The sequence below is a fragment of the Manis pentadactyla genome, chromosome 8, assembly GCF_030020395.1.
Source record: "Manis pentadactyla isolate mManPen7 chromosome 8, mManPen7.hap1, whole genome shotgun sequence".
In the NCBI taxonomy this organism is placed as follows: domain Eukaryota; kingdom Metazoa; phylum Chordata; class Mammalia; order Pholidota; family Manidae; genus Manis; species Manis pentadactyla.
In genome coordinates, this window is record NC_080026.1 from 112,964,050 (window position 1) to 112,990,510 (window position 26,461).

The 26,461-nt window shown below is 56.3% G+C and overlaps 3 protein-coding genes across 6 annotated transcripts; 1 reads left to right on the top strand and 2 right to left on the bottom strand.

Moving 5' to 3' along the window:
* Positions 1 to 87: 87 nt before the first annotated feature.
* PSD (pleckstrin and Sec7 domain containing) lies at positions 88 to 15,013 on the bottom strand. 2 transcript variants are annotated; one of them, XM_036898507.2, is made up of 17 exons: positions 14,894 to 14,993; positions 12,930 to 13,667; positions 12,585 to 12,687; positions 11,747 to 12,107; positions 10,591 to 11,031; positions 9,200 to 9,394; positions 8,953 to 9,033; positions 8,635 to 8,747; positions 7,982 to 8,040; positions 7,778 to 7,867; positions 4,115 to 4,158; positions 2,502 to 2,692; positions 2,346 to 2,416; positions 2,086 to 2,243; positions 1,770 to 1,914; positions 1,345 to 1,488; positions 88 to 897 (listed from the first exon to the last, which is right to left on the bottom strand). In XM_036898507.2, the coding sequence occupies exons 2-17, from the start codon at positions 13,581 to 13,583 to the stop codon at positions 667 to 669; spliced, it is 3,081 nt and encodes a 1,026-aa protein (XP_036754402.2). In that variant the 5' UTR covers positions 13,584 to 13,667; positions 14,894 to 14,993; the 3' UTR covers positions 88 to 666. The 2 variants fall into 2 exon arrangements, 1 of the variants encoding a protein (XP_036754402.2); XR_005027352.2 differs by lacking the exon at positions 88 to 897 and having other exon boundaries at positions 1,421 to 1,488; positions 1,770 to 1,837; positions 14,894 to 15,013.
* Positions 15,014 to 17,051: 2,038 nt separating this feature from the next.
* Positions 17,052 to 19,293, top strand: FBXL15 (F-box and leucine rich repeat protein 15). 2 transcript variants are annotated; one of them, XM_036898513.2, is made up of 4 exons: positions 17,052 to 17,337; positions 17,510 to 17,663; positions 17,976 to 18,481; positions 18,941 to 19,293. In XM_036898513.2, the coding sequence occupies exons 1-4, from the start codon at positions 17,297 to 17,299 to the stop codon at positions 18,972 to 18,974; spliced, it is 735 nt and encodes a 244-aa protein (XP_036754408.2). In that variant the 5' UTR covers positions 17,052 to 17,296; the 3' UTR covers positions 18,975 to 19,293. The 2 variants fall into 2 exon arrangements, with proteins under 2 accessions (XP_036754408.2, XP_036754407.2); XM_036898512.2 differs by having other exon boundaries at positions 17,065 to 17,337; positions 18,963 to 19,293.
* Positions 19,294 to 19,433: 140 nt separating this feature from the next.
* Positions 19,434 to 26,188, bottom strand: CUEDC2 (CUE domain containing 2). 2 transcript variants are annotated; one of them, XM_036898928.2, is made up of 9 exons: positions 26,032 to 26,188; positions 21,238 to 21,324; positions 20,750 to 20,893; positions 20,603 to 20,664; positions 20,392 to 20,516; positions 20,124 to 20,306; positions 19,981 to 20,042; positions 19,839 to 19,899; positions 19,434 to 19,755 (listed from the first exon to the last, which is right to left on the bottom strand). In XM_036898928.2, exons 2-9 carry the CDS (start codon positions 21,309 to 21,311, stop codon positions 19,609 to 19,611), a joined length of 858 nt encoding a protein of 285 aa, XP_036754823.1. In that variant the 5' UTR covers positions 21,312 to 21,324; positions 26,032 to 26,188; the 3' UTR covers positions 19,434 to 19,608. The 2 variants fall into 2 exon arrangements, with proteins under 2 accessions (XP_036754823.1, XP_036754822.1); XM_036898927.2 differs by having other exon boundaries at positions 19,981 to 20,060.
* Positions 26,189 to 26,461: the final 273 nt, after the last annotated feature.

Consider the following 26,461-nt stretch of genomic DNA (forward strand, 5'->3'; position numbering starts at 1 on the left):
GCAGCCCCTGATGTGACTCTTGTTCCCAGAACCAGCTGCCTATCCTTGTCCTAAGCCAGGCACTGGAGACAGAAGGAGGCCCAGGCAGCAAGTCCAGAGCAGTTTTAATGGGGATGGAGGCTGTACAAAGGGAAGGACCCACTGAGGGAGGGAAAGCAAGGCCATGCTGTCCCTGGTCTGTATAGGGGGGCCTTGGCATGGACACTGTTCTCCACCTCTGAAAGAGAGAGGGTGAACCCTCAGGGAGGAAGGAGAGACAACCAGCTCAGCCCCGTCTCCTGGCCTCTGTCTGAGCCAGGCCCCAGGATGGAGGGGGATTGCTGGTGTCAGGGGTGGGAGGTGGTCTCAGCAGAAAGCAGAAATGTCAGGCCTCCCCTGCCCAAGAAGAAAAGCATCAAAAGTCCAAGGGGCCCTGGCCCCTCCCTCCCCAGCCCCGCATACGAAAAAGTGCAAAACATTATCACAAAAGGGGGTCTCAGAGGGCCCCTTAGCCAAGGCTCCCAAGGCCCATGCCCTAGCCCTGCCCTGCCCCGGACACCGCGTCCGGCGCGGTTGGGCCCTGTGCTGAGGGCCCTCGTGGGTGGCCCGAGGCCGGCCCAGGCTCAGGCAGGGCCATGTCATGCAGGTGCCCGGTGGGCACCACCCCCACACACTCCTGCCCTCTACTCAGGGCTTCCACTGCCCACTGCCTGCCCCTTCCTGAGGCTCTGATGCATGACACTGAGCCTGGGGCTGGCTGGAGGCACTGGGCTGCAGGGAGGGGCTGGTGTGAGGTGGGGGGAGTCCATCCTCCGTGCTCCCGGCCTGGGCCAGTGCTGTCTCTACTGCATCCAGCTCTTCACTGCCCACCTTCAGCTTGACCCGAAGCAGTGCAGCGTATGTGCCATAACGGGATTTCTGAGGCAGAGGGGCAGGGCTCTAAGCCTGCTCTCAACCCTCTGCCCATCCCACCCCCATATGGACCAGGGAGGGACAAAAAGAAGGCGAGGAGATGGCTGGTTCTTGCCCACCAAAAATTCCCAAGTACTGTGACCAGTTGACTGGTGACCCTCTCTGGGCTCTCAAGATTGCCAGTTGTAACAGCTATTTTGAGCCTTTACCAGAGTTGGGAAAACTGAACACTTGGCAGACATTGTCTTCCTTCATTATTCTAGTGGGTATGGAATGGTATCCCTGTCCTACAGAGGAAACTGAGGCTCAGAGGGATTAAGCGACCTGCCCAAGGTCACCCAGCTGGTGCTACTCTTAGGGTCCATGCCCTTAACCATCAGTTTGAGCCTGTGTGTGGGGACAGGGGTCCCACTGATGGAGAAGAGCCAGAGGTGCCCAGGCAGGAAGGCTCACCTCAAACTCCAGGTAGGCCTCTTTCTGCCGCTGCTCCTCAGCCTCCTTGCCCCGGGCCTTCTTGCCGGGTTGAGCAGCCCGGTGCTCCCGCAGCTCACTTGCCATGGCCTTCAGCTTGGCCTCGTGGGTCCGCACCTGCTCCTCCTAGGGACCAGGGGAGCACCATCAGGGGCACGATGACACATAAAGTGCCTTTGCGCAAGTTTTTTTAAAAGATGCCTCTTCCTTTGGATGAACAAAGCACCATGTCTGAGTTAACAGCTTGGCGAGTAGAAACTGGATTTCAGCCTCTGCTCCCCACTCATTGCCAGTGTCCTGGTACAGTGGACATCTACACAGTCATACATGGCAGCCTTGAGTGTGCCAACCTGGGCCTGCCCCACTCCATCCCACTGGCATGAGGAGGGCAGAGCTGGGAAGAATACCTGAGAGAGACGGGTGGCAGCACTGGGCAGCAAAGGGCGGCTGAACTTCTTCTGGGAACTAACAGCAGCTGGAAATGGGGGTGCAGAGAACATGGCAGCCACCACATTGATGCGAGTGATCCAGGACTGCATCTGCTCCAGGCTCCTGAGGAGACAGCACAGCCACTTGGGGCCTGGGCCCAGGGGTCCTGTCTAGGAATGTCATTCCTGGCTCGGGGTGTGGCCTGAGAAGGAACAAGGCAATCCAAGGACAAGGGAGGGGAGCAAGTTAGGAGAGGAGAGAAGGGTCTGGGATAAATGGGAGGAGGGCACTCACGGGGCCTGGAAGAGGAAGACCCGCCAGTCAGCTGTGCGCAGGTAGAAGACATGGGGCCTCTTGCTATAGTCACTAGCACGTGTGGCCAGAGCATGGTGGATGCTGATGGCATTCTTAAGCTCTGCCTCCGATAGCGCCTTCCCAGGCTGGTATTCTTCCTGTGGGGGTGCCCATATTGTCCTGGCCACAGTCCAGCCTGGCCCAGCCACCCAGCCCACCTGCATTCCCTTGAGCCCCAACCAGTTAGGCTGGCCCCGCACCTTCTGCAAGTAGAGGATCATGCCTTTGAGGATCCCGTGGAAGCTCTTCCAGCCCCGCTTGCCCCGAGGTGCTGGGGGAAGGAAAACAGGTCAGGGGGCCCTGAAACAGGCCCACTCCCATCCATCCCCCATACCACCCTGACCCTGGCCACGTACTCTTCCTGCAGTCAGGGTCTGCATGCACTTTTCGCACCAAGGCCCCGTGCTTGTAGACTGTGGCCCCAGGCTCAGGAGTCAGGTCCAGGAAAGGGCTGGAGCCGCTGCCACTGCCCCCGCTGACCCGCTTGATGACCTTGGGGTTGGGGTCAGCCAACTCAGACAGAGAGCGTCTCAGCTCCTCCTCGTCTCTGCAGGTGTGATCACCTCAGAGGGGGCTGGCATGGAGCCACAACCCCCCTTCAGTCCTGGCCTCTGCCCCCCGCAACCCACGAAAGCTCCTTCAGTGTTTGTAAAGATGGGAGGACTGCTTTTTTCACAAGATTGTGGCCCCCTCAACTTAGGGTTCCTGGAGCCATGTCTCCCACCTCAAACCAGGTCTCCCCAGGGTGTAGCTATGTCTCCCTGCTCAGATCCTGGCTCCTTAGGGAGCAAGTCTCCCTCCCTCAGCTCCCAAGGGTAGGGCCATGTTTTTCTTTTCCCCTCATGTATAACCAGCTGTATCGTCTCCTATTCTGCACACACACACATCTCTCACTAGCGCAGGCACATGACTGACTCAGCTGTCTCAACCACACCCAGCACCAGGCTTTGCTCAGAGCTTGGTGGCTAACTGGTGGCAGAAGGAGCTTCCCCGTGGTCCCCTAGTACATCCTGGTCTATGTCAGATACCATCTAGAGACTCAGATTGTCTTGTTACTCCCTCACTCAAAAACCCGTTCCCTACTGCATCCCACATCCTGGCAACATTGTCTCTTTCTCCTTCCACTCCCCGTCCCGGCCGGGCCTCCCCTCCGTCCCCCAGCCCACATTCATTTCAGCCTTGTATGTGCCTCCCAAATGCCATGTCTTTGCCTTCCAAATGTCAACCTCCCTCTTCCCCCAAATAAATACTTCCCCTCCTTCAAGGCTTGCCCCAAGTCCCAATCCTCTAAGAAGTTTTCCCTGATCTCCCCCTGCACCCTAATCCTGAGTTCTGCCTCCTCTGAGGTCTTCTCTCATGTAGACCGGGAGCTCCCAGTGAAACTGAGCAGTGACTGGACTCAGCAGATACCAGCAAATCTGAGTAATCGACCAACTGTTACTAAACGAGTGCTCTATCCTCAGACTGGGGGAACCAAGGCTAAAACCGGACTCCTCCCTCAGACTGGACTTGCCCAAAACTTACTCTGCACCTCTGTTTCCACTGAGCCTGCCAAGAGTAGACAACATAGTCCCTTGTTCTGTGACTCTGGGATCCCTAGGACCCAAGAGGGGACTCTTGCACTATTGGTCAGGGCCCCACCTCCAGAGACTTCTGCTTTCCTACTTGGATTGTAAAGGGACCTCCCTTTTATTTCCGTACCCCTCCTCCCAGGCCAGCTGACAGTGGCCACCCACCCCAAACCAGCTTGTCATAACAACCCAACTAGAGACAATACACAGAACCCCAAATCCAGGCAGGCATCTCCAAAGAAGGAAGTGAGGCAGCCTCACTGCTTCTCATGGCCTCACCGCCCTCCCCTGCCCAAGGCCACAGGACTCACAGGGCCCATCTCAGTGCTCTGGGCCTTTCTGGGGAGCCCCTTCCCAATGCTCCAACCCCACCCCCACCACACAGCCCCAGGACTCACATGGCCCACTGTAACTTTTCATTCTTGATGGAGCTGTACAAGGCCTGAGGAGGTAGGAACAAATTGGGGGAGGGGGGCAGGTGTCAATCCTGGGGGAGGTGCACCATGTACCCCAATGCCAGAGCTCAGAGCCCTCCCAACTTGGGGAATGAGACAGAAATGGAGGTGGGGATGGGTGGGGAGAAGCAGTGACAGGATGTAATGACCAAGAACACAGGCTCTGGAACTAGGACCCAGGCCCAGCTCTGCCACTTTTGCTGCATGACTTTGGGTAAGCATCCATGGAGGGCACAAACAGTAACACTGTTTAAGGGTAGGGCAAGCAATTAGCGCAATAAATGGCAGCCGCTATTCCTATGTTTACTGTTGTTATTGTTAAGGGTCATCCTGCTCAGATCCTGGGTGGGTGAGGGGGAGAAGCACAGCCCTGGAGGGAATGGAAAAGGGTGGCCCAAAGAAACTATCCTATCCCCAGTCAGTGTGCTTTGGCCTGGTTCCACTGGATAAACCCACACAGGATATGGGGAAACAGACCCATGAACAGGGGCTCATGTCACCTCCTTTGTAACAGAAAACACTCTGATGGTTCCCAAGCCCAGGACAAGATGAGAGCTTCCCCCAGCCCAGGCAGTCCCACCAAGCCAAATGCCAGGGTGGTCCATCCCCCTGCCCATTCCCACACTCCATGTCACTGGGGAATGAACACCAGTCTAAAAGGCAGTAGTTTTAGCTTCCAAACCCTGCATACCCCAAACTCCCTAGAGCTCCTGTATCGTCATGTCTGCTCTGTACAGTTGGGCATGGGGTGATTAGAGGAGAGAATGGGCTCCAGGAGTGCCAGAGGAGACCCCTCTTGGGGCCTGCAACACGGGGTCCACACTAGTGCCTCCCATCCTGGGGGTGCTTCTGCCAGCCTGTCCGTGAGTGGGTGTGTCCCCAGCATGTGTTTTGGGCTAAGCATGTGGCGTGTGATGCTGTCTGCATGTGAGCTGGGTGCAGTGGTGACGTCGGCGCCTTCTCCATGATGGGACACGGCCCCTCCACCTCCACCAACACACCAGTTTCTTACTCTCTCACTGCCCACCACCATGCCTGGCCACAAAGCTAGCCAAGCAACCCACACGTGCACATCCGGTCTGGGAGTGGGTACACCCCACAACCTCCAGCCTCCCACACAGCACAACCCAAGCTTATGCACACATAGCTCTTTCAGCACACACCCTGCCCACACCCAGCATAGCTCAGACCCTAAACCTTCACTTTCCAACTCTCTGGCCAGTAGGCTCAAGTGGCCTCAGAGATCCAATCTGCAATCCTTGTCTCCAGCCTTCCAGTTCATCCCCTGCCCCATGTCCGGAACCCCTTTGGCCCACGACCACATCTTTCTTCGAAAGCCCTAAACCCCATCGGTGAGCCCCGTGTCATGATCCCACCTAGAAGACCCAAAGATCCTTCGGTTTGAGATGTCCACATTGATTGGAGGATCTGTGCCCTCCCCCCTCCAGTTCATACCCACTCCTGGCTATCCTTTTTCTGCTGGACTTTTTCCTCCGCCCCACAGCTGCCCCACCTGGCTCGTGCTGCCTTCGATGCCTCGCTCAAGCCGCCCCCTCAGCCGTGCCGCCCAAGGCAAACCCCTTGGTCGCCCCCAAGCCTGGCGTGGGCCGCAGCCCCAACGACCTCACCGCCTTTTTCTTCTTGCGGCTCTGCAGGCGGCTGACCACCAAGTCCGTGTAGAGCACGGGCTTGAGACTGCGCGAGCGCTGCGGCCAGCCATAGCACAGGGTCTCCGCGCCGCGGTGGGTGCGCCCGTACCGCACGGAGCACAGCGAGCGCGAGCGCAGCCGCCCGGCGCTGCTGTGGATGCTGTTGACACCGATCATGCTGGCCCGGCCGGCGCGCCGCGGCCCCCGGCCATACTCCCGCCCGCCCTCGGCCCCGGACGGACCGGACAGCCCGCGGACGGCTCCCCCGACAGCCGGCGCGAGCGGCCCGGCCCGGCCCGGCTCCCGCGGACGCACAGAGCGCGCGGCGGCGGCGCTGTCTGCTCTGCAGCTCCACGAAAGCGGGAGGGGGGCGCCGACGGGGAGGAGAGGCTAGGGCTGGGGGCGGGGACGGCGCAATATGGAGGCGTCGGGCGGAGAGGGGCCCCGCGGCGCGCCGCCACAGGGGAGGGGCCTGGGGAGGCCGCGGCGGGGAGGGCGGAGGTTGCTGGTGGCGGGGGGAAGCTCTGGGGACGCTGGGAGGTTGCGCTGGGAGCCCCGAAGTCTGGGGCTGTGGAAGTGAGCTGACGCTCAGGGGTCTGGAGCTCCCTCCGGGCTCGTCAGGCTTGGCAGGTGGAGTGATGAGGGGAAAGGACCGCACGCCTCCCGGTCGCCCCTTTTCACCCAGCCCGCAGGAGCCCCAAGCAAGACGCAGCAGCGCAGGATGGAGGCAGCCGTGGAATCGCACTGGCCTCATCCAACTCACCGATCCTCAAACGCCATGTATATAGCCCAGCTCACGTACACACACCCCGGTTTACAGACATACACCCCAGCTAATCAAATGCATCAGTTCACAAACATCCCAACTCACAGACACTACAAATTCAGGGGCACACCTCATAATTTTAGTCTTTAACTCACATACACCCTCCTACTCACAGACACGTGTCATTAATCAGACAGCCAATTCATAAACACACCTCAACACACATAAACGCCCAACCTGTACCCCAACTCGCACACACACTCTAAATTTTAAGCCCTAAAATACAAACATACCCCGTCAAACAAACCCCCTTGATTCACTGACACCCTAAATTATCCATTTACCACTCAACTCAAGCATACACAATTCACTGATGGTCACCCAACTCACAATGGTCACCCCCACTCATTACCAAACCCAGAAGCCCAACACACCAAACTCACAGACTGGCCCAAAGACACTCCTGTGCAGTCACATGTCTGTAGTGGCCCGGGGACTCCTTTGCCAGTACTGAGGGTTTCAAGTGAGTCCAGGCCTCCCTGGACCACCGGATCAGAGAGAGGAGTGAACCGCAGGGACGGAGACCATCTCCCACTTGCATCCATACCAGCCCCGCGGAGTAACTAACGCCTGAAGCGCTGGCGCCTGGGCGCGGAGCCTGCCCAAAGGGAACCAGAAGCTCAGTTATCTAGTCCCAGCTTGGCGCGAACTCGCTATGAGACCTCTGAAAAGCCTTTGTCCCTCTCAGGCCTCTCTACCTCTGGTCCCACCAACACAGCAGTACTAGCAAGGCCTTTGTGGCTCGCTGGGTTGTGGGGTGGAGGGGGAGGAGGGAAAGTCGTGTACCTCTGTGCCCCCTGCCCCATGCAGGGACCCCCACCCATCTTTAGTGGACACTGGAGGAGGGGCATTGATGAAGGCAATACAAGGTCCAGGGCTACCTGATCACGTGTTTTCGAGAGTCGTCTCCCCTCCCCCGCTGCGCGCGGCCAAGAAAAACGCCAGTGCGCATGTTCCCGGAGAGCCAGTTAGGGAGGGGGGGAGGGGGGAGAGGGGAGGTACCTAGTCTGAGTCACGAGAGCTCAGGCTCCCCTGGCAGGAGTTAGTGCCCCTCGCCTCACCACGCGTTTACGCGGTGGATAGGTCCCTATCCCTCCCCTCCAGCTGCCTCTACTCTGCCCCGCCCCCCACCTTGAGCAGCTCCCTGGGGAAGTCACCGCCTTCGTTGAGGCCCTCCAGGTTCCCAATGAAGTCTCCGCAGGTCATGCGCTTCCCGATGTTCTAAGGGAGGGCACAGAGGCCTGTGAGCTTGGAAGGGGCCCTCGGACTTTCAGGTGTTGAAGTCTCACGAGGGAATGTGTCTTCCAGGCTCCCTTTTGTCAGGCCTCTACTCACGTGGCCGTGGAGATCGGTGTTGAGTAGCATGAGGGCGCAGGTCAGCGTGTGCGCTCCGTCTAGGGGAGAGTTCACATTCAGCCTCCCCAGATTCCTAGGGTCTCTTCCCACAGCTCTCTTCCCCAACCTTCCAGTTCATCCTCTGTCCCCTTCCAAGACCCCCTCTGGCCAACAAGCACACTCCTCCAAGTCGTGAATCCCTCCAACCACAGACCTCTCTCCCAGCAGATCCCCAGAAGGGACCCTCCCTCTGAGGTCACCCTCCCTAATTTCCTAAGGCCACTGCCTGCACACAACACCTACATGCCTCTGTGTCTATGCACTAAACTCAAGTAAGTAGGCCCCACACAGTTATGCAGACTAATGCAGGCACAAAATCCCCCTCAAGCCAAGCACTGTTCTGTACATGCATGTGAACAAGGGCAGGCAAGCACTCCTGCCACCTGCCTCTTCACAACACGCAACAGACACAAGCAATAGGCCTGTCCTCCCTCACAGTTCCACGTCATCAGCAGTTTGCATACATGCGCTCACATGCCTGCAAGCTCCTGCATTCATTCACTCCTGTACACACACTCATGCTCCTATGCATAGATACAGTGCCCATCTGCCTCAGTAACCAGCCAAGAAAGCCCTGCCCCCAGCCTCCTCACCCTCTGAAGACAGGGCTCCCGGATTGCACTGGAAGTATCTCTGGGAGAAGTGGGCCAGCACACGCTCCCGTTCTTGGGTCTCACCCATTAAGGCCAGCTCCTTCAGAAATACCCTGGGGAGAGGGTAGAAGGGAGCATGTCACCCTACCCAAGGTCCCCTTACCAGGCAGCCCCAACTCATGACCATGCCCAGCCTGCTTGAGAAGAATGACATTAGGGCATCTTAGGGGAGGCCCAGGGGCTCAGAGGAGGCCTAGCTGGGGCCCAGCACACCAGGCCTGGAGAGTGGGGGCTGCCCTCAGAGGGCTCAACACCCACCTGAGAGCCTGGTCCAGAGTCATGCCCGTGAAGACAAAGAACTTGAGGTACTCGCAGGCCACAAGTTTGCTGAAGTCATTACTGTGGGCAGGGCAGAGAGACAGGTGGAGTCTCAAGGGGAAGTGTCAAGGGGCCAGGTGGGGGTTGCCTAGAGACCTGGGGGCATTAGATAGAGGGGATGTGGAGGTGCTGGCAGCAGGATGCATCCCCTCTCCCCCCATTCTCAATCCCAGTCCAGTGGTTTTACTTCTTGCCCAGGTGTCGGGCCACATCAGCCTTCCTGAAGCCATCTAGTCGGTACAGCCTCTTAGCTAGGCGTTGTGCTGCCTCCAGGTCTGCTTTCTGTCCATTGGACAAGGTGTCCGTGCTTCCTAGGGCCAGCCGCTCTGTGCTGTCCAGCTCCGAGTCTGAGTCGGACACCAGATGGCTCAGGGGTGGTTCACTGCCAGGGTAGAAAACCAGCTCAGAGGTGGGGCAGGCCCTCAGGGACCATCCAGATCCTTCCTCTGCCTCCTGACCCAGAAGACAGAGGAAAAATTGGGACACAAGGAAGGCATTTTTCTTTTCTCCAGAGAAGGAGAGTGTACAGGTTCTCTCTTTCAGCCTACTCCATCATTATCACCTCTCTGTGGAAGTCCTGCCTCAAATCTTACCCACATCCATCTTGCTGCTGTGGGAATTCTAGCTCCTTCCCCCAAACTCCCTAAGTTTGTTATTAGACATAGATTCCCCATCCTCACACTGGCCCTACTCAGAACATAGTCTTTTATCTCTGAGAATATGGGCAAAGATGGGATAGATAGGCTTCCAGGGAGAACAGTGGAGGGTCAAAGATTTGAAGGCACCAGGAACACCTTCCCATTCCTACATCTTTCCTTCTCCTGCCTTTTAAGTAGAGGAGCCTCCTCCTTGGTCCTTCTCTTCCACCCATGAAGAAGCAGGCTCTAGTGTAGAGGGGACTGGAGGTCAGAGTGCATGCTCTGTTCCCCGTCTCCTCCTCCCCTCCCCTTCCTACCCAGCAGCTCTACTGGCAAAGCCACCTGTCACCCCAGAGACAGAGGCTGGAAACTCCTAGTTGCTAGGCAACCCTGTCTCCCTGGCCACCCCCTCTTGTTGCCATGGTTTCCATGACTGAGAGGGTAGCTAGCAGAGGAGAGAGCAGAAAGGTTAGACTAGTGGAAGGACTTCCAGGAGAAGGGTGAGAGACTCCTGATTGGAGTGGGGAGGCAACATGAGAGGGAAGCCATGGGAGAACCTAGGGGCTGCATCTTTGGGAGAAGCCTTCATGCTGGTGGGGGGATGAGGGAGGGTGGTAAGGACACAAGAATTCTAAGCAGGTTAGAGGCTCTGTCTGGGAAGGGAAGGGCTCTCCTGGGAAGAAAGCAGGGTGTTCTCTGGGGACCTCCCCAGTCATGAATCATGCCTCAAGTCACTGGATCTGAGACCAAGGAAGAGAGCTGTGGGGGGCTCCTCCTCGCAGCCAATAGAAGCAGTCCTTCAAATGGCATCTGTATCCCTTAGCCACCCATCAGGGGTCAGGAATATAAATGATACCTTCACACTCAGGCTCTGTCTTTGGAACAACTGTTCCTGGAGCCCTGGGAGCCTCACATCTGAGGAATCAAATGAATCACTCACCTGCCCAGTGGTGCCACTCCCAGCCCAAGGCTGTCCTCAGAGCGGCAGGGACTTGGGGGATCCCTCCCTGGGGTCTGCTTGGCTCCAGCCTCTTCCTCCTCTTCCTCTCCTCTCTGTGTCCAAGGTCCATCAGCAGCAGAGCTGGTACCAGAATCCAGTTCAAGAGGGGCAAGTGGGGCAGGAGCAGGTGGGCCAGGCCGTGGGGCAGGGGCTTGGGGAGGCAGCTCAAAGGTGAAGAAGGGGCTCTGGGTTGGGCCAGGTGAGGCCAGGGCCTCCAGTGAAGCAAGGCTGCTGTAGGAGGTGCCCTTGGCCCGGTGTGACTCCAAGATAGCTTCAAACACACAACTGAAAGAGTCAGGCCCATCAGCTGAGGGGCTGGTCCCAGGTAGAAAGGGCACAGGTGACTTGAGAGGCCCAGCATGAGGCATTCGGGTGCCCGGCCTGCAGGGGCAGAAGAGGCCCCATTCAGTGGCCCACAGAACAGCTCCCATATAGCATTTCACTGAACTCTCATACTGACTCTGTAAAGGGGACTGTCATCCCCTTTCACAGGTCCCCCAACCTTGTAAAAAAGCCATCTAGGTAGAGGGACTCCACCAGAGTTTCATCAAGCTATTTGGTGCCCCCAGGGCACCCCAGCTCTACCTGTCCCCAGCATCCAATCACTCTTCTCTCTCCCTCCCTGCTAATCTCCCTTTCTCCTCATTCTTCCTGATCCTCTCCCCTCCTGCCATCCCATTTCTATTTCTGGCAACATCTTAGAAGAATATGAGGCTCCAAGCTGCAATGGGGTGTGAGACAGAGAGGAAAGCCCCCACACTCCCCACTCTCCTGCTAGGATCCAGGATCTAGATTGATGCTCTCACACCCCCAGGCTTGAATCTGGCCTCTGGCCTGTCACTCTGCCTTCTGTTCTTCACTAGAACCCATTCTTCCTCTATTCTGGCTTCCTGCGTCCTTGCTGATGCCCCCACATCCCCAGTACTTACAGGCCTCAGGCCTCTGTCCAGAATCTTCTGCTACACTGTCCTGGCAGCATGACCAGCTTGGTCCTGACCCTCCCAGTCCACCCTCATCTCTATTCCAGTCCCTTTGACCCAGTTCTGTATCTGGACCAGTGGGAAGGAGCACTTTCCTCTCCCTCTCCCTCACTCACCGGGCCCCCTCTGAGGCCTCAAACACCTCGTCGTCCACATCCTCTTCCCCACCTGCCTCATCCTCATCCTCATTGCCACTGCCCAGACTGGGCCAAGGGCCAAGGCATGGGCCAGGACGTGGGGCAGGAGGGCGGGCAGTGCCAGGCAGGCCCTCAGAGCTGGGCTGACTCTCGATGGCCGAGTCAGCCTCCTCCGGCTCAGTGAGCACCTCATCGATGTCGGTCTCGCGGTAGCACCTCAGGGGCACTGTGTCCAGGTCCGTCTCGGAGTACTTGACTGCTCGCCCCACAGCCACCCCAGAGCCCTGCCCTGAACCCACCCCAGGTGGAGATGGGGGGGCTTGCTCTGGGGGCTTAGCACCTGCAGTATGCATAGGCATCCAGGTCAGGAGGTTATCAGGTCAGCTCCCTGTCCTAATGCTGATCTAGGAAGGGACTCTCCCCATTGCTTCACTTTGGCAGGAAGTCCTTTCACTATCTAGCCACCATTCCTCCTGCTACAAACTCAGGTTGTTCCTGGTGCCAGTGGAGCTCATTCCAAATCAAGTTCTTGTCAAACAAGTTTGAGGGGCCTGAGGGAGACTGGAGTCTCTTCTAACCCAGAAATGACCCTTGATGTCCTGCCATCCCCTACCTCTACTATCCAGGTACCCAACCCATCCACCGTCCCCCAGTCCCCCATCAAAATACAGATAGAAAGATTGAGGCCCAGAGAGGCATTAGCAGACTAATGAGCCCAGGAAAGGATTGGGGGAGATTTAAAGAAGGTACCCTATCATGCCTCAGCTGCTGCAGAGAAGGCCCTGCCCTGTTCCCCTTGCTTCAGGCCTAGAATTACCTGAGCTCGGGGGGTCCAAGGAGCCATAGAAGAATTCCCATTTGGCTCGAGCAATCCTCTGGGCATGAGAGGAGACTTCCCGGGGGGTGGACCAGTTGTCCGCCTAAGCCAAGGAGGGAAAGATAGACACAGGTACCCAGAGATAAAACCAGACATACAAAGACACAACAACATCAGACAGAGACACAGAAAGAAAAAAACTCAGGGATGGAGCTGGACGAGAAAGAGACAGACTGAAGGATTCAGAGTAAACATCCAACAAGCCAGAGACCACCAAAAGACTGCTAAGCCTTGCCCGTCTGTTGGGGCTCTAAGGTTCCAGGGAAACCAAGGAAGGTTGCATACCTGGTTCAGGAGTCCAGTGTCAGCAGGTCCTGGGAATAGTGCAGCCCGGTGCTCAGAGGGCCCCCCCAGCCCATTTGGGAGAGAGGAGTAAAGACCATCTACCCCAACCTGGGGTTGAGCTGGTGGCCCATGTGAAAGGCCCTGGCTGCCAGGCAGAGCTGAGCCTCCTCCAGCTGGGAGTGGGTCTGATGTGGATGCCTCCAGCCGCAACTTCCGGCTGGAGCCAGGCCCAAGGGCTGGGGTGGGCCTGGGAGGAGAGACCCCACCCAGGTCCCAGCTCCGACTTAAGCCTCCTGGAGCAGGTAGCCCATTCAGCGGCCTCACACTGGCCTTCTCCACAAAGCGGAATATGACCACAGAGCTTTGGGCCCCTGGTGGGGGCTGCCCAGTGGGTGAAGAGGGTGCCCAGGGTGAGGGAGCAATACGGGATGAGGGGGTGCCACGCAGGGGTGTACAGGGTGCTGTCACACGTCCCAGTTCCCGGCCTCGGGGACCTGGCCCTGCCACCCGCCGTAGCAGGGAGCCTGTGCTGCCATACATGCTGGCTGGGGGGCTCTGGGGCACTGGGCCTTCGGGGAGCCAGCGGCGAGGGCATCGTGGCGGGGAGATGGCACAGTCACCTTCTGAGCAGAAGCGCATGGCACCCTGGGCCATGCTGGGGCCGGGGGGTCAGGCTGGGGGGGCAGGGATGGCGAGGCCAGACGGGGAGTGAAGGGGCAGCATGCTCTTCAGACAGGCCTGCAATAGAGGAAAGGGAGCAAGGGGTGAACTGCTGGGGAGTTGTATGGGCAGGAGAGCAGAGACAGGGAGGGGAAAGCTGGCTGTGGCCACTGAGTACTAGGGGCCTAGCCCACCCTGGGAATATGGCATTATTGACCCCACCCTTGGGAGTGATCAGGCCTCCTGCTTGGGCTACTTCCATGGAGGCTGAGGAGAAAAGAACTGTACATCCAGTGGGCCTCTGGCTCCTCTCCTTCTGCCTGGGGACCCTAAGCATCACCCTGGGAGGAGAGAAGAAGCTAGCTGTTTCAGAAGTTGAGTGAACTCAGAGTTCCTGTGGCATTTTGGAGCTACTTCTAGTGGGGGAGGAGGAAAGGCTGTTACCCCACCCTCTGGACCAGGAATGTCAGACAGCCATGACCATCAGGCAGCCATGAGTTCTACACAGTCCCTCTTATGGAGGCACCTCATTCAGGGAAACAGAATTCAGACCTTCTGGAAGGAAAGAGAGGAAAATTGGGATGGGAGGGGTTCTGTAGGGACCATGTGGGGCTGAGAAGCATAGTGAAGGGAAGGTCAAAGGCTGAAAGGGGCCCCTACCCCTAAGTCATACATGCTGTATATTGAAAGAGACATTTTGTTCTCCATACAGGTACACACTCATGCACACACACACATATAAGGACAAATAATGTTAGGACAAAGTTAAACATGTTGATAGACAACACCTTCCAGCACATACAGGCACAGACATACACACATTGCTCAAAGACACACCCTCATACACTCTCACAGTCATAGCAAATAAGAGTGTAATGGAAAGGCACATGCTTGTCTTACACACACAGTCATCAAACAGGAACACACAAAGAGATACCCAATATGCACATGGGCTGGCATTCTCCAGTGCACACAGAGACAGGCATATTAGACAGAGACTTACTGGTCACAATCACAGATACAAATGCACACTTACACACATACTTACTTAATCAGGGACACACATACTCATCCCCAAACCCCAGGAGCCATCAGTCTCTGGGGGAAGGCTGTACCATACTCCTCTCCAACCCTCAGGGGTATGACAGATCTTGTTCAACCCAGGAGGGCCCGTGAAGGGGTAGAGGGGCCGCAGTTGGCACTGCAGGGTAGGGGCAGAGGTCAGGAACAGCAACCCTGCCAGGCAGGTTCCTGAAGCTGCACGTTCCCAGTGCAGCCCACACTCCAGCCAACTCAGTACTCACCGCTGCTCGCCTGGAGCTGGGGCCGAAGAAAGGCAGGGGAGAGGCTGGGCCCAGCTCAGCTGTGAAGGCAGCACGCTCCAGCTTGCTCCCGCTTGCTCCAGGCCCGCCCGCCTCTCAGTCCCTCCCCCTTACACCCTCCGCGCAGCTAAAACAGAGCTAATCCCCCTCACTCCCCGCGCCCCGCCCTTTTCCGGGGCCTTGAGCCCAGAGGCTGCCTCCTCGTTTTGACGCTAGGTCCCCGCTGGGCTCGCCCGCCAACCTGAGACCCGCCGCGGACGAGGGGGAGGACCTATGGAACCCCGCGTTTTCTTTCCCAGACCCTCACGTGCCCCACCCCAATCGTGTCCACATCCTTCTCGTCCAACGACCCCTGAGCCACACGCAGGACCCAGCTGCACACGCGTGTCCAGCTCTAGGCTCCACGCGTGTCCCTAGGAGGTTGCCACATGACCTGTTACATGCCTCACGGCTCCCGCCCCCACGAGCACGCGGCCGCGCCAAGCACACAATATGGGTGTAGACCGGACCCGCCCCCTAAATCCTGGAAACCATTAATTTTTGGAAGACAGATACAGGCAACACCGCCTCAAACCCCCCGGGGTTCTGAGTCTCGCACCCAGGAGACCCAATTCTGACTACTCGCCTAGGATGCAGCAGGAGACAAGTTAGACTTCAGAAAAGAACTTCCTTGCTGCCTGAGTTAGGTGTCCTACCCGTATTGGGGTAAGAGGTTAGAAGGGATTACGCCGGGAGTGGAGGAAATGGGAGACACACAACCCTTGTGCCCTTGGCCACAGTGGAAAGGGGCCCAGTTATTTTAAGAAAGCGTCGCTAGAGTTACTATGGCAACTGCTCTCCTTGGTAATGCCTGGTCAGGCAGGTGGTGACCTGGGAAGGAAGAAGGGGTCTGTTCGGGCAGTCTAGGGGCGCAAGGACGTGCGAGGCGGGGGCGCGCGGGGCTCACCGCTGGGAGGGGCTCTGCGTGGTGCTGAAGGGGACAGCGCCAGATTTGTCGCACTGCGCAGGCGCAGAGGCATGAACAAAGCGGGGAGAGGGAGGTGGCACCGCGGCCTGAGGTGGTGCCCGCCCACGTTGTTCTATCTTAGCAGAGGTCGATCCTCCCAGCTACGCTCTCCCCAAGCAGGCTGAAGAAGAGGGAGAAAGCCTTTCACTCAAGTTGACCCTTTTTGGTCCTTCCTGGCTGCTGCCTTCTTCCTTATCGCGGCGTCGCGGGTTGGGAGAGTGTGGGAGAGATTCTGGGAAAACCAGGATGCCTGAGTTCTCTAGCTCCACTCGCTTGACCACGGACAAGGAGCTTCCTCTCCAGGGCTTCGGTTTCATTTTTAAAGTGAAGTGACAGCACAGACCTGTACACCTTGCAGAAATGCCCGGAGCCCTGATGAGATAATAGATGGGAGGCAGTTTTCATTATGAAGAGGCAGGTGAAGCGGTTGCATAAAGGAAAAGGTCTCAGTAACATCAGTAGCCCTCGACGTCCTTCACACCCTCTCCAGCGATGGATGATGGAGAAAGCGCTGCTCCAGGGGTTCCCCAGAGCGGACCCTAGAACTAGGACCTGGCGACACGGTGAGAGGGCAGCCTAGAGTCTGAGCCCAGAGCTCTCTAGGGCATCACTGTCCCAGGGCCAACCCAGACCCAGACCCGACAACTAAACCCTCATGCCAACCAAGAAGCAGTACTCCTGGCAGGCTGAGCTGAGCACTCATTCTTCTCAGGATTCTAGACCTCCTGGGGAAAGGAAAGGGACCCCGTTGGAGATAGCGTCCTTTTTAGCACCCGCTACGTCTCTTTACGCAAGGTATAAACCCGCTCCAAATCCAGTGGAAAGGCTGGGTAACTCTGTACTTCGTAATTAACCAGGAATGGGAGGTTTGGGGCAAGTTTGATGAAGAAAAATTCTAGCTTAGCCCATTCAATTCATTGAACAATTATTGGGCACCTACTATGTGACAGACAGAGCCTGTATAGTGTCTCATTTTTCCAAGTCGCTAAACGCTACCAGAGGGCAGAGGGTAGGCCCAGAACCTTAGTCCCGGCTCCGCCTCCTTCTGTGTTTGGCTTGACCTGCTCCTCCCATCACCACTTTTCGCCACCGGCCCAAGGCGGAAAGAGAAGCCAGTCTTGCTGCACCATCGCGTTCTTTAGCCTCAGGTCTCAAGCCCTACAGTCGAGAAGCTAAGGTCTAATGTTACACCACCGCTTTGTTTCGCCCTCAGTTTCGGGATTCATCCTGAAGGCTTTCAGATAGGCTCCTTAGTAAGACGGCACTCGATTGACTCGGTCTGTCTCTACATCTAAGTAGGCGGGTTCACCGCAGGGATACAAAAACCAAAGAGAAAAGACCTTCTGCGCACGCGTAGTAGGCAGCCGAGGGAGCCACCGATGGAGCCGTCCGGAGGGGAGCAAGAGCCCGGAGCCGTCAGGTACCGAGCACTGAGGGGCGCCGACAGAGGGAAGAAGGACCTGGGGGAGGGAATCTGAACAGGGGTCGGGCGTCGGATTCGCTCTTCGGAGCCTGGGCGCAGAAGCATAACGGAGGCGGATTCTAAGGTAACAGCGGCCCGGAAGCTGCTTCCAACGCCTCTTTACCCGCAGGCTTCTGGACCTGCCCTGGGAAGACGTGCTACTCCCACACGTCCTGAGCCGGGTACCGCTGCGCCAGCTACTTCGGCTGCAGCGAGTCAGCCGGGCCTTCCGGGCACTAGTGCAGCTGCACCTTGCGGGGCTGCGCCGCTTTGACGCTGCTCAGGTGAGCCGGGGCCCTGAGTCCTGTCCGCGTCAGGGTACCGCCCCCGCCCCGCCTTAAGCCCAGCCCCCAACCCTGCTGTCTGCACTTCGGGACCCCTTTGGGCCTCCAGAAATTCCTGGGAAGCGATCCCTTACAGCAAGTACCCTAAGGACGAGTACCGGGTATTAACTCAGGGCGCATGGGGTCCCTCCTGGGAGGGCAGGAGGCAAGCCCCAAGGGTGGGCTGCTGCTAGGAAAGAACGCCGGGGCGTATAGGCAGCGCCCGCCCCGCCCTGGGACCAGCTGAGAGTCGAGGTGCTTCCCCACCCGCAGGTGGGTCCGCATATCCCGCGGGCCGCATTGGCCTGGCTGCTGCGGGACGCCGAGGGGTTACAGGAGCTGGCGCTGGCGCCGTGTCACGAATGGCTGTCGGACGAGGATCTGGTGCCGGTGCTGGCGCGGAGTCCGCAGCTGCGGAGTGTGGCGCTGGCCGGCTGCGGACAACTGAGCCGCCGCGCGCTGGGGGCGCTGGCCGAAGGCTGCCCCCGCCTGCAGCGCCTGTCTCTTGCACACTGTGACTGGGTAGACGGTCTGGCACTGCGCGGCCTCGCCGACCGCTGTCCGGCCCTTGAGGAGCTGGACCTCACCGCCTGCCGTCAGCTCAAGGATGAGGCCATAGTGTACCTGGCGCAGAGGCGCGGCGCGGGCCTCCGCAGCCTCTCGCTGGCGGTCAATGCCAATGTGGGGGACGCCGCCATCCAGGAATTGGCTCGAAACTGCCCGGAACTCCAGCACCTCGACTTAACCGGCTGCCTCCGCGTGGGAAGCGACGGCGTCAGGTGCCTGGGCCTTGGGTCGGTGGGATGGGAAAAGGGCAATCATTTAGCCTCTGGGAGTAGGGGTGGGCTGTACCTGTCCAAAGACAGAACTATAGTTTCTGAATCTTCCTGCTGACACGGCACCCCCATTCTGAACTGGCAGGTCTCGGACTGCCTAGGCCAGAGAGCCCACAGTTTAAAAACATTTTTGAACTAGTATTCACACATTGGGAGATTTCACATACAAAGTTAGATTTCTGGCTTTTTTTCAACAAGGGGATAACCTTGCAATCCTGGGCGGAGCTGAAGAGCAGGTTCCAACCCCTAAGAGGCAGGAAGTCTCCGATTCCTTGGAGGCACTGTGTGACCCCAATCCAGCCCCCCTCCCTCGTGTACAGAGGAAAAAAGTATGCCCAGAGCTGGTGGGAGAGGGGCTTTGATGGCTCCCCGACCGTGGGTGTAGCTGCTTCGTGCCCCTAGTCTCACCCCGCTCCTCCCCCAGGACATTGGCTGAGTACTGCCCTGTGCTACGCTCCCTGCGGGTGCGGCACTGCCACCATGTGGCCGAGCACAGCCTGAGCCGCTTGCGGAAGCGCGGCGTGGACATCGACGTGGAGCCACCGCTGCATCAGGCCCTGGTACTGCTGCAGGACATGGCGGGCTTTGCACCCTTTGTCAACCTGCAGGTCTGACTCGCCCGCTGATAGGGCACAGCTGGACTGTGTTGCGGGGCCTATGAACTGTAGGGAAATTGGGCTGTGGGGTGCCCCTGGTGAGAGAGACCAATGCCCTGCCCCACCCTGGAGCTTCAAATAAAGAGCTTTTTACCCCTTCTTGCCTGGCACTGCTGCCCTCTTGGAGTCAGGGAATGTGAAGTTAAGAGAGAAGGTGAGACAGACACAGTACCCCAGCACCCCAACTCTGAGGCAGAAATGACCCCAACTGAGGCAGAAATGACAAGAATGCACTCACATTCCTGGGGCCACCTTTACTGTGCCCATGGGCAGCTCCAAGAAGAGGTGAACACTGTGGGGCACGGAAGTAGAGAGGGTGACAGGACTTAGGGTGGGCCCTGTGTGGGGGTGTAGGGCTCCTGCATCCCTCTGGGATCTGAGCATAGAAGGTTCAGGCAGAGTCTGGCAAATGCCTCAGTGGAAGCGGTACTTTCTGGCTGGCTTGAGGTTGATGTATGTGGCCTTCATCTCCTCCGCCTCAGGGTTCCGCACATCTTTGAAACGCTCCCCTTTGGTACTTACTACCTGGTTGTCGATGTATCGGATCAGCTTCTTGGGGGCCTGTCAGGCAATCAAGCAGTGAGTAGCAGGAGCTAGGAGCCAGTCCCCCCACTCCACACCCCTAGCAGTCCCAACCCTCTCACCTCCCTGGGAGCCATGGGCCGGTGAATCTTCTCATCCTCTGCACTATCCACCATCATGTACCTGCAGAAAACTGGCTGGGTGAAGCTCCTACCCCACTGCAGAAAGCCTCTAAGGGCCTAGCCCAGCCCAGCCCAGACTCACTTCTGCAGGATGAAGGACTTCAGCTCATCCTTTTGGGGGCCTCTGAGACGCCTGGGCAGGTCCTGCAGAGAGAGCAAGAGCTTAACACTAAGATAGAATGAGGCAGAAGCTACATGGGTCAGATGGAATTGAGCAGAGGATACCTGGTTGGGGCCATCCCAGGCTGGCGTTCCCTCCTCCTTCCCCTCTACCAGCATCTGCACAGCTTCTTCCAAGTCCCCCCGAGCTTTGGCCAGCACCCACTGAGCCTGCTCCATGGAGCAGGTAGGGAACACCTCCAGAAGGACATCCACCCCGGGCAGCAGCTCGTCCTCAGCACTGGCTGCCTGTGGGCATAAATGTTGACAAGAGGCAGTACTTCCTCCTTTCCTGCCCCCTAGCTCCCTCATGGGTACCCTCCCCTATGAGTACCTCATCTTTGGTATCAGCAGCAGGAGAAGACCTAGTCTCTTCTTTGAGCTTTTCAGACCACTGCAGGGGCTCTGGGGAGATGGGCCCCTGACCTTGGACCTCAGAGCTCTGCAGTTGCAGGTTCTCTTAAAGAGGCAGAAATTATCAGGTTTGCCAGGGCCTTGAGGGATGGGGGTTATGAGTCACCCAAGTGCCTGAACCCCAGACTCACCTTTGTTCCTGGCACCACTCAACTGTTCTGAGAGCTTCTGCATCATGTCCCCTATTGTACCCCTGAGAAGACAAGGTGGTAAGAGGACAACTCTGCTCACCCTCCACGATCAGCCAGCCCCTCTCCTCTTCCCCAGCCAGGCCCCACCTTGGGATGTGCGCGAAGCCAGGCACATAGGCCTCCATCATCTCAGTGAAGGCCTCCATATCAAAGTTTTCCTCGGACGGGCCTGAGGGGCCCAGGTCCTCCAGGACCCCAAGCACATAGGAGAAGATTACCTCATCCAAGCCACTGTAGGAAGGGGAGAAGACAAGCTCTGGCCAGGACATTAGATATCTCCAGCACTCCCACCGAGCCTGGGACTCACCCTTGGCTTCATGGAGTCTGTGAGCCAGACCTCAAGCCTGAGGCCAAAGAATATTCCACCCTCCCTCAGAGTTTTGGTTTCCCTTCTGTCCACAAGGGATAGGATAAGAAATAAGGCCATATCAGTAAATCATAATCAGCCCTCCCCCACCTCAGGAATAGAGCTGAATACTTCCCACCGCAGACTCTCCATTGGCTGGGGCCCAGAGGGCTGCCCAGCAACTCCAACCCTGACTCCAGCATGATCCTTCCAGGACAGCTGCTTCTACCTGAGGTCCGCCTCTGGGAGGTACGTCTGGACAAAGGCAAGGAGGGCTGCACTGACAATCCTCTCCAGCTCCATTATCTCTCCTCTTCTGAAGGGACACAAGATGTAGGCTTGTCAGGCCCTCTTATGCCTGCCCCTGCCCAGGGGTGGTCAGCTCCTCCCTCCTGCCTGCTGTGGAAACCATTTGTGGATGGTGCCCATAGCTTCCAGCACTCCAGCGCTCCCCCACTCCATCAAGCAGTGCCACGGCCCCTCCCTGTCCATCTCTCCACCTCCTCCAGCCTGAGACAGGGCAGGGCACTGTGGAGGGAGGGAGGTTGCCCCAGCTCCACGCCTGCCCTGGCTCCATCCCCTCAGCATTCCCCAGCAGCAGGCCCAGACCCTTTGGCAAGAAGCCAAGGTCTTGGGGTCACATGCCTCCTGGCTGAGGAATCCCATCACTGAGAAGGCCACTTGGCCCCCAAGTCCAACCACAAGGGGCTCATTGTCCAGCCCCCCAAGGAGCAGACCTCAGGGCAGGGCACAGCCCTCCTCCTCCTCCAGCCCAGAATGGGCCACCCACCCTCTGCACAAAGGGGCTTTTCTGGCTATGGGGCCCAGATTGAAGGGGAAGTCTTTCATGAAGTCTTCCTGCCCAATCCTTGCTCTTCTAGCAGCTTGGGCTGAAAAGGACTTTCCATCCTCCTTTCCAGAGCCTATGGAGCCGTATAAGATCCGCCTTTGCCTACCTCTCCAATCTCACCATTCCCTCCGCATTTGTCCACTCCTGCCCCACCAGCCTCTTTGCCTAGCTTCTTCCTATCTCCCCCAGATATTCACACGACTCATCCCCTCACTCCTCCAAGGCTCTGCTCACATGCTGCCTCCTCAGAAGGCTTTCCCTGACCAGCCTATCAAAAACAGGTATCCTACTCCCTAATCCCTTGCCCTGCTTTATTTTCTATATAGCAGTTACTACAGCTTGATGTTATTTCATGTTTATTTGCCTGTTGTCTGTCTTCCCTCATAGAATTAGGCTCCAAGAAAAGGGAGATTGAGGCTAGGGGGCAGGTGGGGAGGTGGGTAGGGACAACTTTTTCCTAGTCACTGGTGTAATCATAGTACCTAGAAGAATGCCTGCACTTCGTAGGTGCTCAATAAATATTTAGGACTTACTTCATTCCCACTTACATGATTTTTTACTCAAAAGTCTGTATTTGGGAGTCAGGAACACAGAGTGGCAATGAATGGCTCCAGACCCATAGGTACAAATGTCAGCTCATCATCCCACTCAGAAGACAGAGGCACCTCAAATTCCACCTACCTACATTTATGATATTCTGATCTGTATACATCCCCCCTCTAAACAAGCACCTCTTCCTGTTTCATTGGCTGACACAGCCACTGTCTCACTCAGCTGACAAACCTGAAACTTGGGGCCATTACCTTTGATTTCGCCCTCTCTCAACACCATCTGCTGCCTCTAATCAATCACTGAGTCATGTCGATTCAATTTCCTTATTCCTTTTCCATTCTAACCACTTCTCCCTAACTCTAGTCTGGCTTCTGCTCCAACATCTCTACCAAAATTTATCAGGCTAAGGTCACAAGTTACTTTTAAAGGTTTTGGTCTAATTAGATTGAACCGTACAATGGTTCAATGTTCAAAGCTTGCCAGTGTTGCCTGTTTTCGATCTAAAAAATAAAAAGGCAACTTCTTACGGTTTCACCTAATATCTCTAATAATCTGCTCTTTCTAGCAGCATCAGTGTGGGTTTCTGAGGCATCACACTCTCCTGTTTCTCTTTTACCTCTCTGGCCATTTCTTCCCAGGCTCCCTTCTCTGCCCCTTCTTTCCACCCTCTAAAGGTGGTAGCAAACTCAGGTTGAAAGCTACTTCTCTCTCCTCATTCCACACCCTTTCTCTCTGGAAGATCTCATTTGGGTCCACATCTTTATGTATCAACTCCGTATCACCAACCCCCAAATGTCCAATCCTCCAGTCCCATCTCCTCCTCTGAGCAACACACTTGAACATTTAACTCTCTGACACCTCCATGTGAATGACTTAACATGTCCCCAGCTGACATTTCTCCCAAGTCTTTTACTCCTAAATGCACATCCACGCATCCAGCTCTTCCTGCCCCAAGTCTGGGGATTATCCTCGACACCATCCTATCCCTTGCCTTCCCACATCCAGTCAGTCACCAAGCCTTGACCTCTCAACACATCTACTCTCCATCTCTTGCATTAACTACAAGAACTTCCTAACCCTTCTTCCCACTACCATCTTTCCTTCAACAATCTATTCTCCACAGATATCATAGCTGTGTGATCTTTACCAAAAAAAATCGTATTTTTCCTGCTTAAAATCTGTAGCAATTTCCCAGATCCCTTCAAATAAGTCCAAATTCTTTTTGTGGCCTTCGGTTCAGGGCCCTACTCCTGCCCGCACCTGTCTAGCCTCACCATGCACCACACCTTCCCTGGATCACTCCCCTGACCCTCTGCAACTGGTTTAGTCCCCTCCACTGGATTCTGTACTTTTCATTACTTAGCAGCACCTTTCATAGCTGTAATTAAATAATTATTTGGGCAATGTTTAATGTTTCTTCCAGTTGTTCATGAGGGCAGGGACTACACACCTGGCTTATTCATCAATGTACAGTTAATACTTCCAGTGAAGAAGACACTCAACAAATGGTTATTCCCTGCTCACAGACTAAGAAATTGAAGCTCAATGGGTTGAATGACTTGCCTAGTCACCTGGCTTGACTGTGGTAGTCAAGATTTAAATCCAGGTCACTTAGTCCAGTGTATATTCTAGGGGCTTCTCTGGGGATGGGGATATCAAGACTTCCAAGTGGGATGAGACAGAGCTACCATCTATGATCAGTTTCCTGCTCCCCTGAATAGTAAGAGTTGCTGTGAGAACACCGGGGTCACTGTGGGCAGCAGGACTGAGAAGTGCTAGCCTCTTGCTTGCCTCTTGCTCTAGACCTTAGCATGGACCCTTCTCCCCACTACCTTATTTCCTTCAACCATCTCTTCTCCACAGAGATCATAGCTGCGTGATCTTTACCAAAAAATCATGTTTTTCCTGTTTAAACCAGAACTGCTCAGACCAGACATATCAGATCCCATCATGCAGCTCCCCCAAAAGGCCAGTCCCCTATGGAGACCTACATCATTACATCAAATCCTGGCTACTGTCAGTTGCCTGGCAATCTCTGCTGGGACAAAGGCCCATGTCTGCTGCATGAAAGCTCAGTTTCTAGAGAAGTTCTCAGCAATGTGTCTGATGCTTCTAGGTTTCTCACCAACGTGTGAGAACCAGGGAGTTTTACTGGGAAAATCCACTGTGCCCAAATAAAAAAATCTTCCTCCCCTGAGCTTTTGCTCTAGCTTGTCTCCTAAGGCAACATCGTCCCCTTTCCTGTTCTTGAGCTGCCCAAACTTTACCCATCATTCAAAGCTTTCCATTCTTTCACCCTTCACCCCTTGAGCCTTCCTCAGCATTTTTTTTCCTACTCTTCTCCTAATATTTATCCTCCATACTCTCTGAGGGGAAAGGTGCAACCTGAGGGGCCAGCCTTCTCCATTGTAAGAACATGATTACTTCCTGGAGGCTCCAAATCAGTGCTCACTGGTCAGTGGTGCCCATGAAATGTGATTGTCATCCTGTTGAGTCCTGTTGAAACACCTCTGATGATGGAAATAATAGTTAGCATTCAGTGTCTGCCCACAGTGTGCCAGGGATTTTTCTATGCACTTTACATTTATTAACCTATCTAATCCATACAATAATCCTAAAACATAGATACTAATATTATCGCATAATCCCATCTTACCCAAAAGAAATGGAAGCACAGAGAGACCAAATAACTTGCCCAAGGTCACAGAGTAAGTTAACAGCAGATTTACACCCAAGCAATCTAATTCCAGAATCCTATTAACTACCGCACTACACCATCCCTCATGATGGAAATGGTGTGGTCCTAGCCTGTATTCTGATCCTTCTCGCCTACCTCAGAGTCTCTGCTCACACCATTCTCCCCACTCAGAATGTCTTTCCTTCTGTCTCTCATCCTTCAGGACTCATAGCCAAAACTGACAGCCCATTCTCACTGCCCCCAGCTGGACTAAGAGTGTTCCCAGGGCCAGGCACAGACCCCCTGGACAAATTTAAGTGAGACTGGAGAAGGAGTACCATACTGTGCCTTGGGGGTGGGGAGGTGCTCAAAGTGGAGGGAGACCAGAAGGCCATGTGCGAGGAGTTCTGGGAACCAGTGTGAAAGAAGTCCTGGTGGCCACTCAAGAGGGTCTCGCATGGAGGTTGTCACTGCTTCTCCCAGCCCCTGTGAAGACCAGCTCCTGGGGCCCTAGTCCCATAAAGCAGGTTCCGCAGGACATCACTGTCTCCTGACCTCCAAGGCAGGTCTTAGAGGAGCCAAAAGGACACTGAGGGATAGAAGGGATTCCAACAGCCAAAGTCAGGTAGCGGCACAAACGAGGCTGGGAGGGTACACAGTAAGTGGGACCGCGATGACGGCCGAGCTCCCTAAACAAGCTAGCGGGGTACCCGTAAGGGTCCAGAATTGTGAGCCCTCGGGGACGCGGGTGTGGTTGCGGCCCTGGGGGACACAGGGCGAGGGAGGCCTGAGGAAGCTGGTGCCTTGATACAGGCCACGGCGAGAATCAGAGATGGGAGTCTGTCGGGCCGCGGGGAGTACCGTGAGGGAGCACTCAGGACGGGTACCCTGGGTCAGCGCTCTCTGCCCTCTAGCCCTGGGCCGGGGGCTGGAGGGGAAATAACCTGCTCTGTCGGGCGCCGCCGGCGACTTGTCCCGCGCGGTGCAGCTCTCATCCCCTAGTTCCACCAGCGAGATCAAAGGCGAGGCCCAGAGCGGTCCCCTTCCAAAAGCGCCTCGGTAGCCATTTTTGAGAAGGGCAGTTGCCCACAACGGGCGGGGCCTCTGTTCCCATTCTCATTTGTCCCTGGGCTTCGGACGGGCTCCTGCGGCGACCATTTTTGTTGTGGGTAGGAAGGTGTTAGGCCTGGAGATCCAGCCATTGGATGGGGTCGCGGTGGCCAACTGTGCCGGTCGGCTTCCTTCTCATCAGCCAGAGACCGGGAACCTTTCCACCCACCCAATATCTTCCCATCCATCTTATTTTCTCGCCCTCAAATCCCCGCCCCCAAGGCCTGTAGCTTTCTCCTCCTCTCTCGGCCTCTTCTGTCCTTC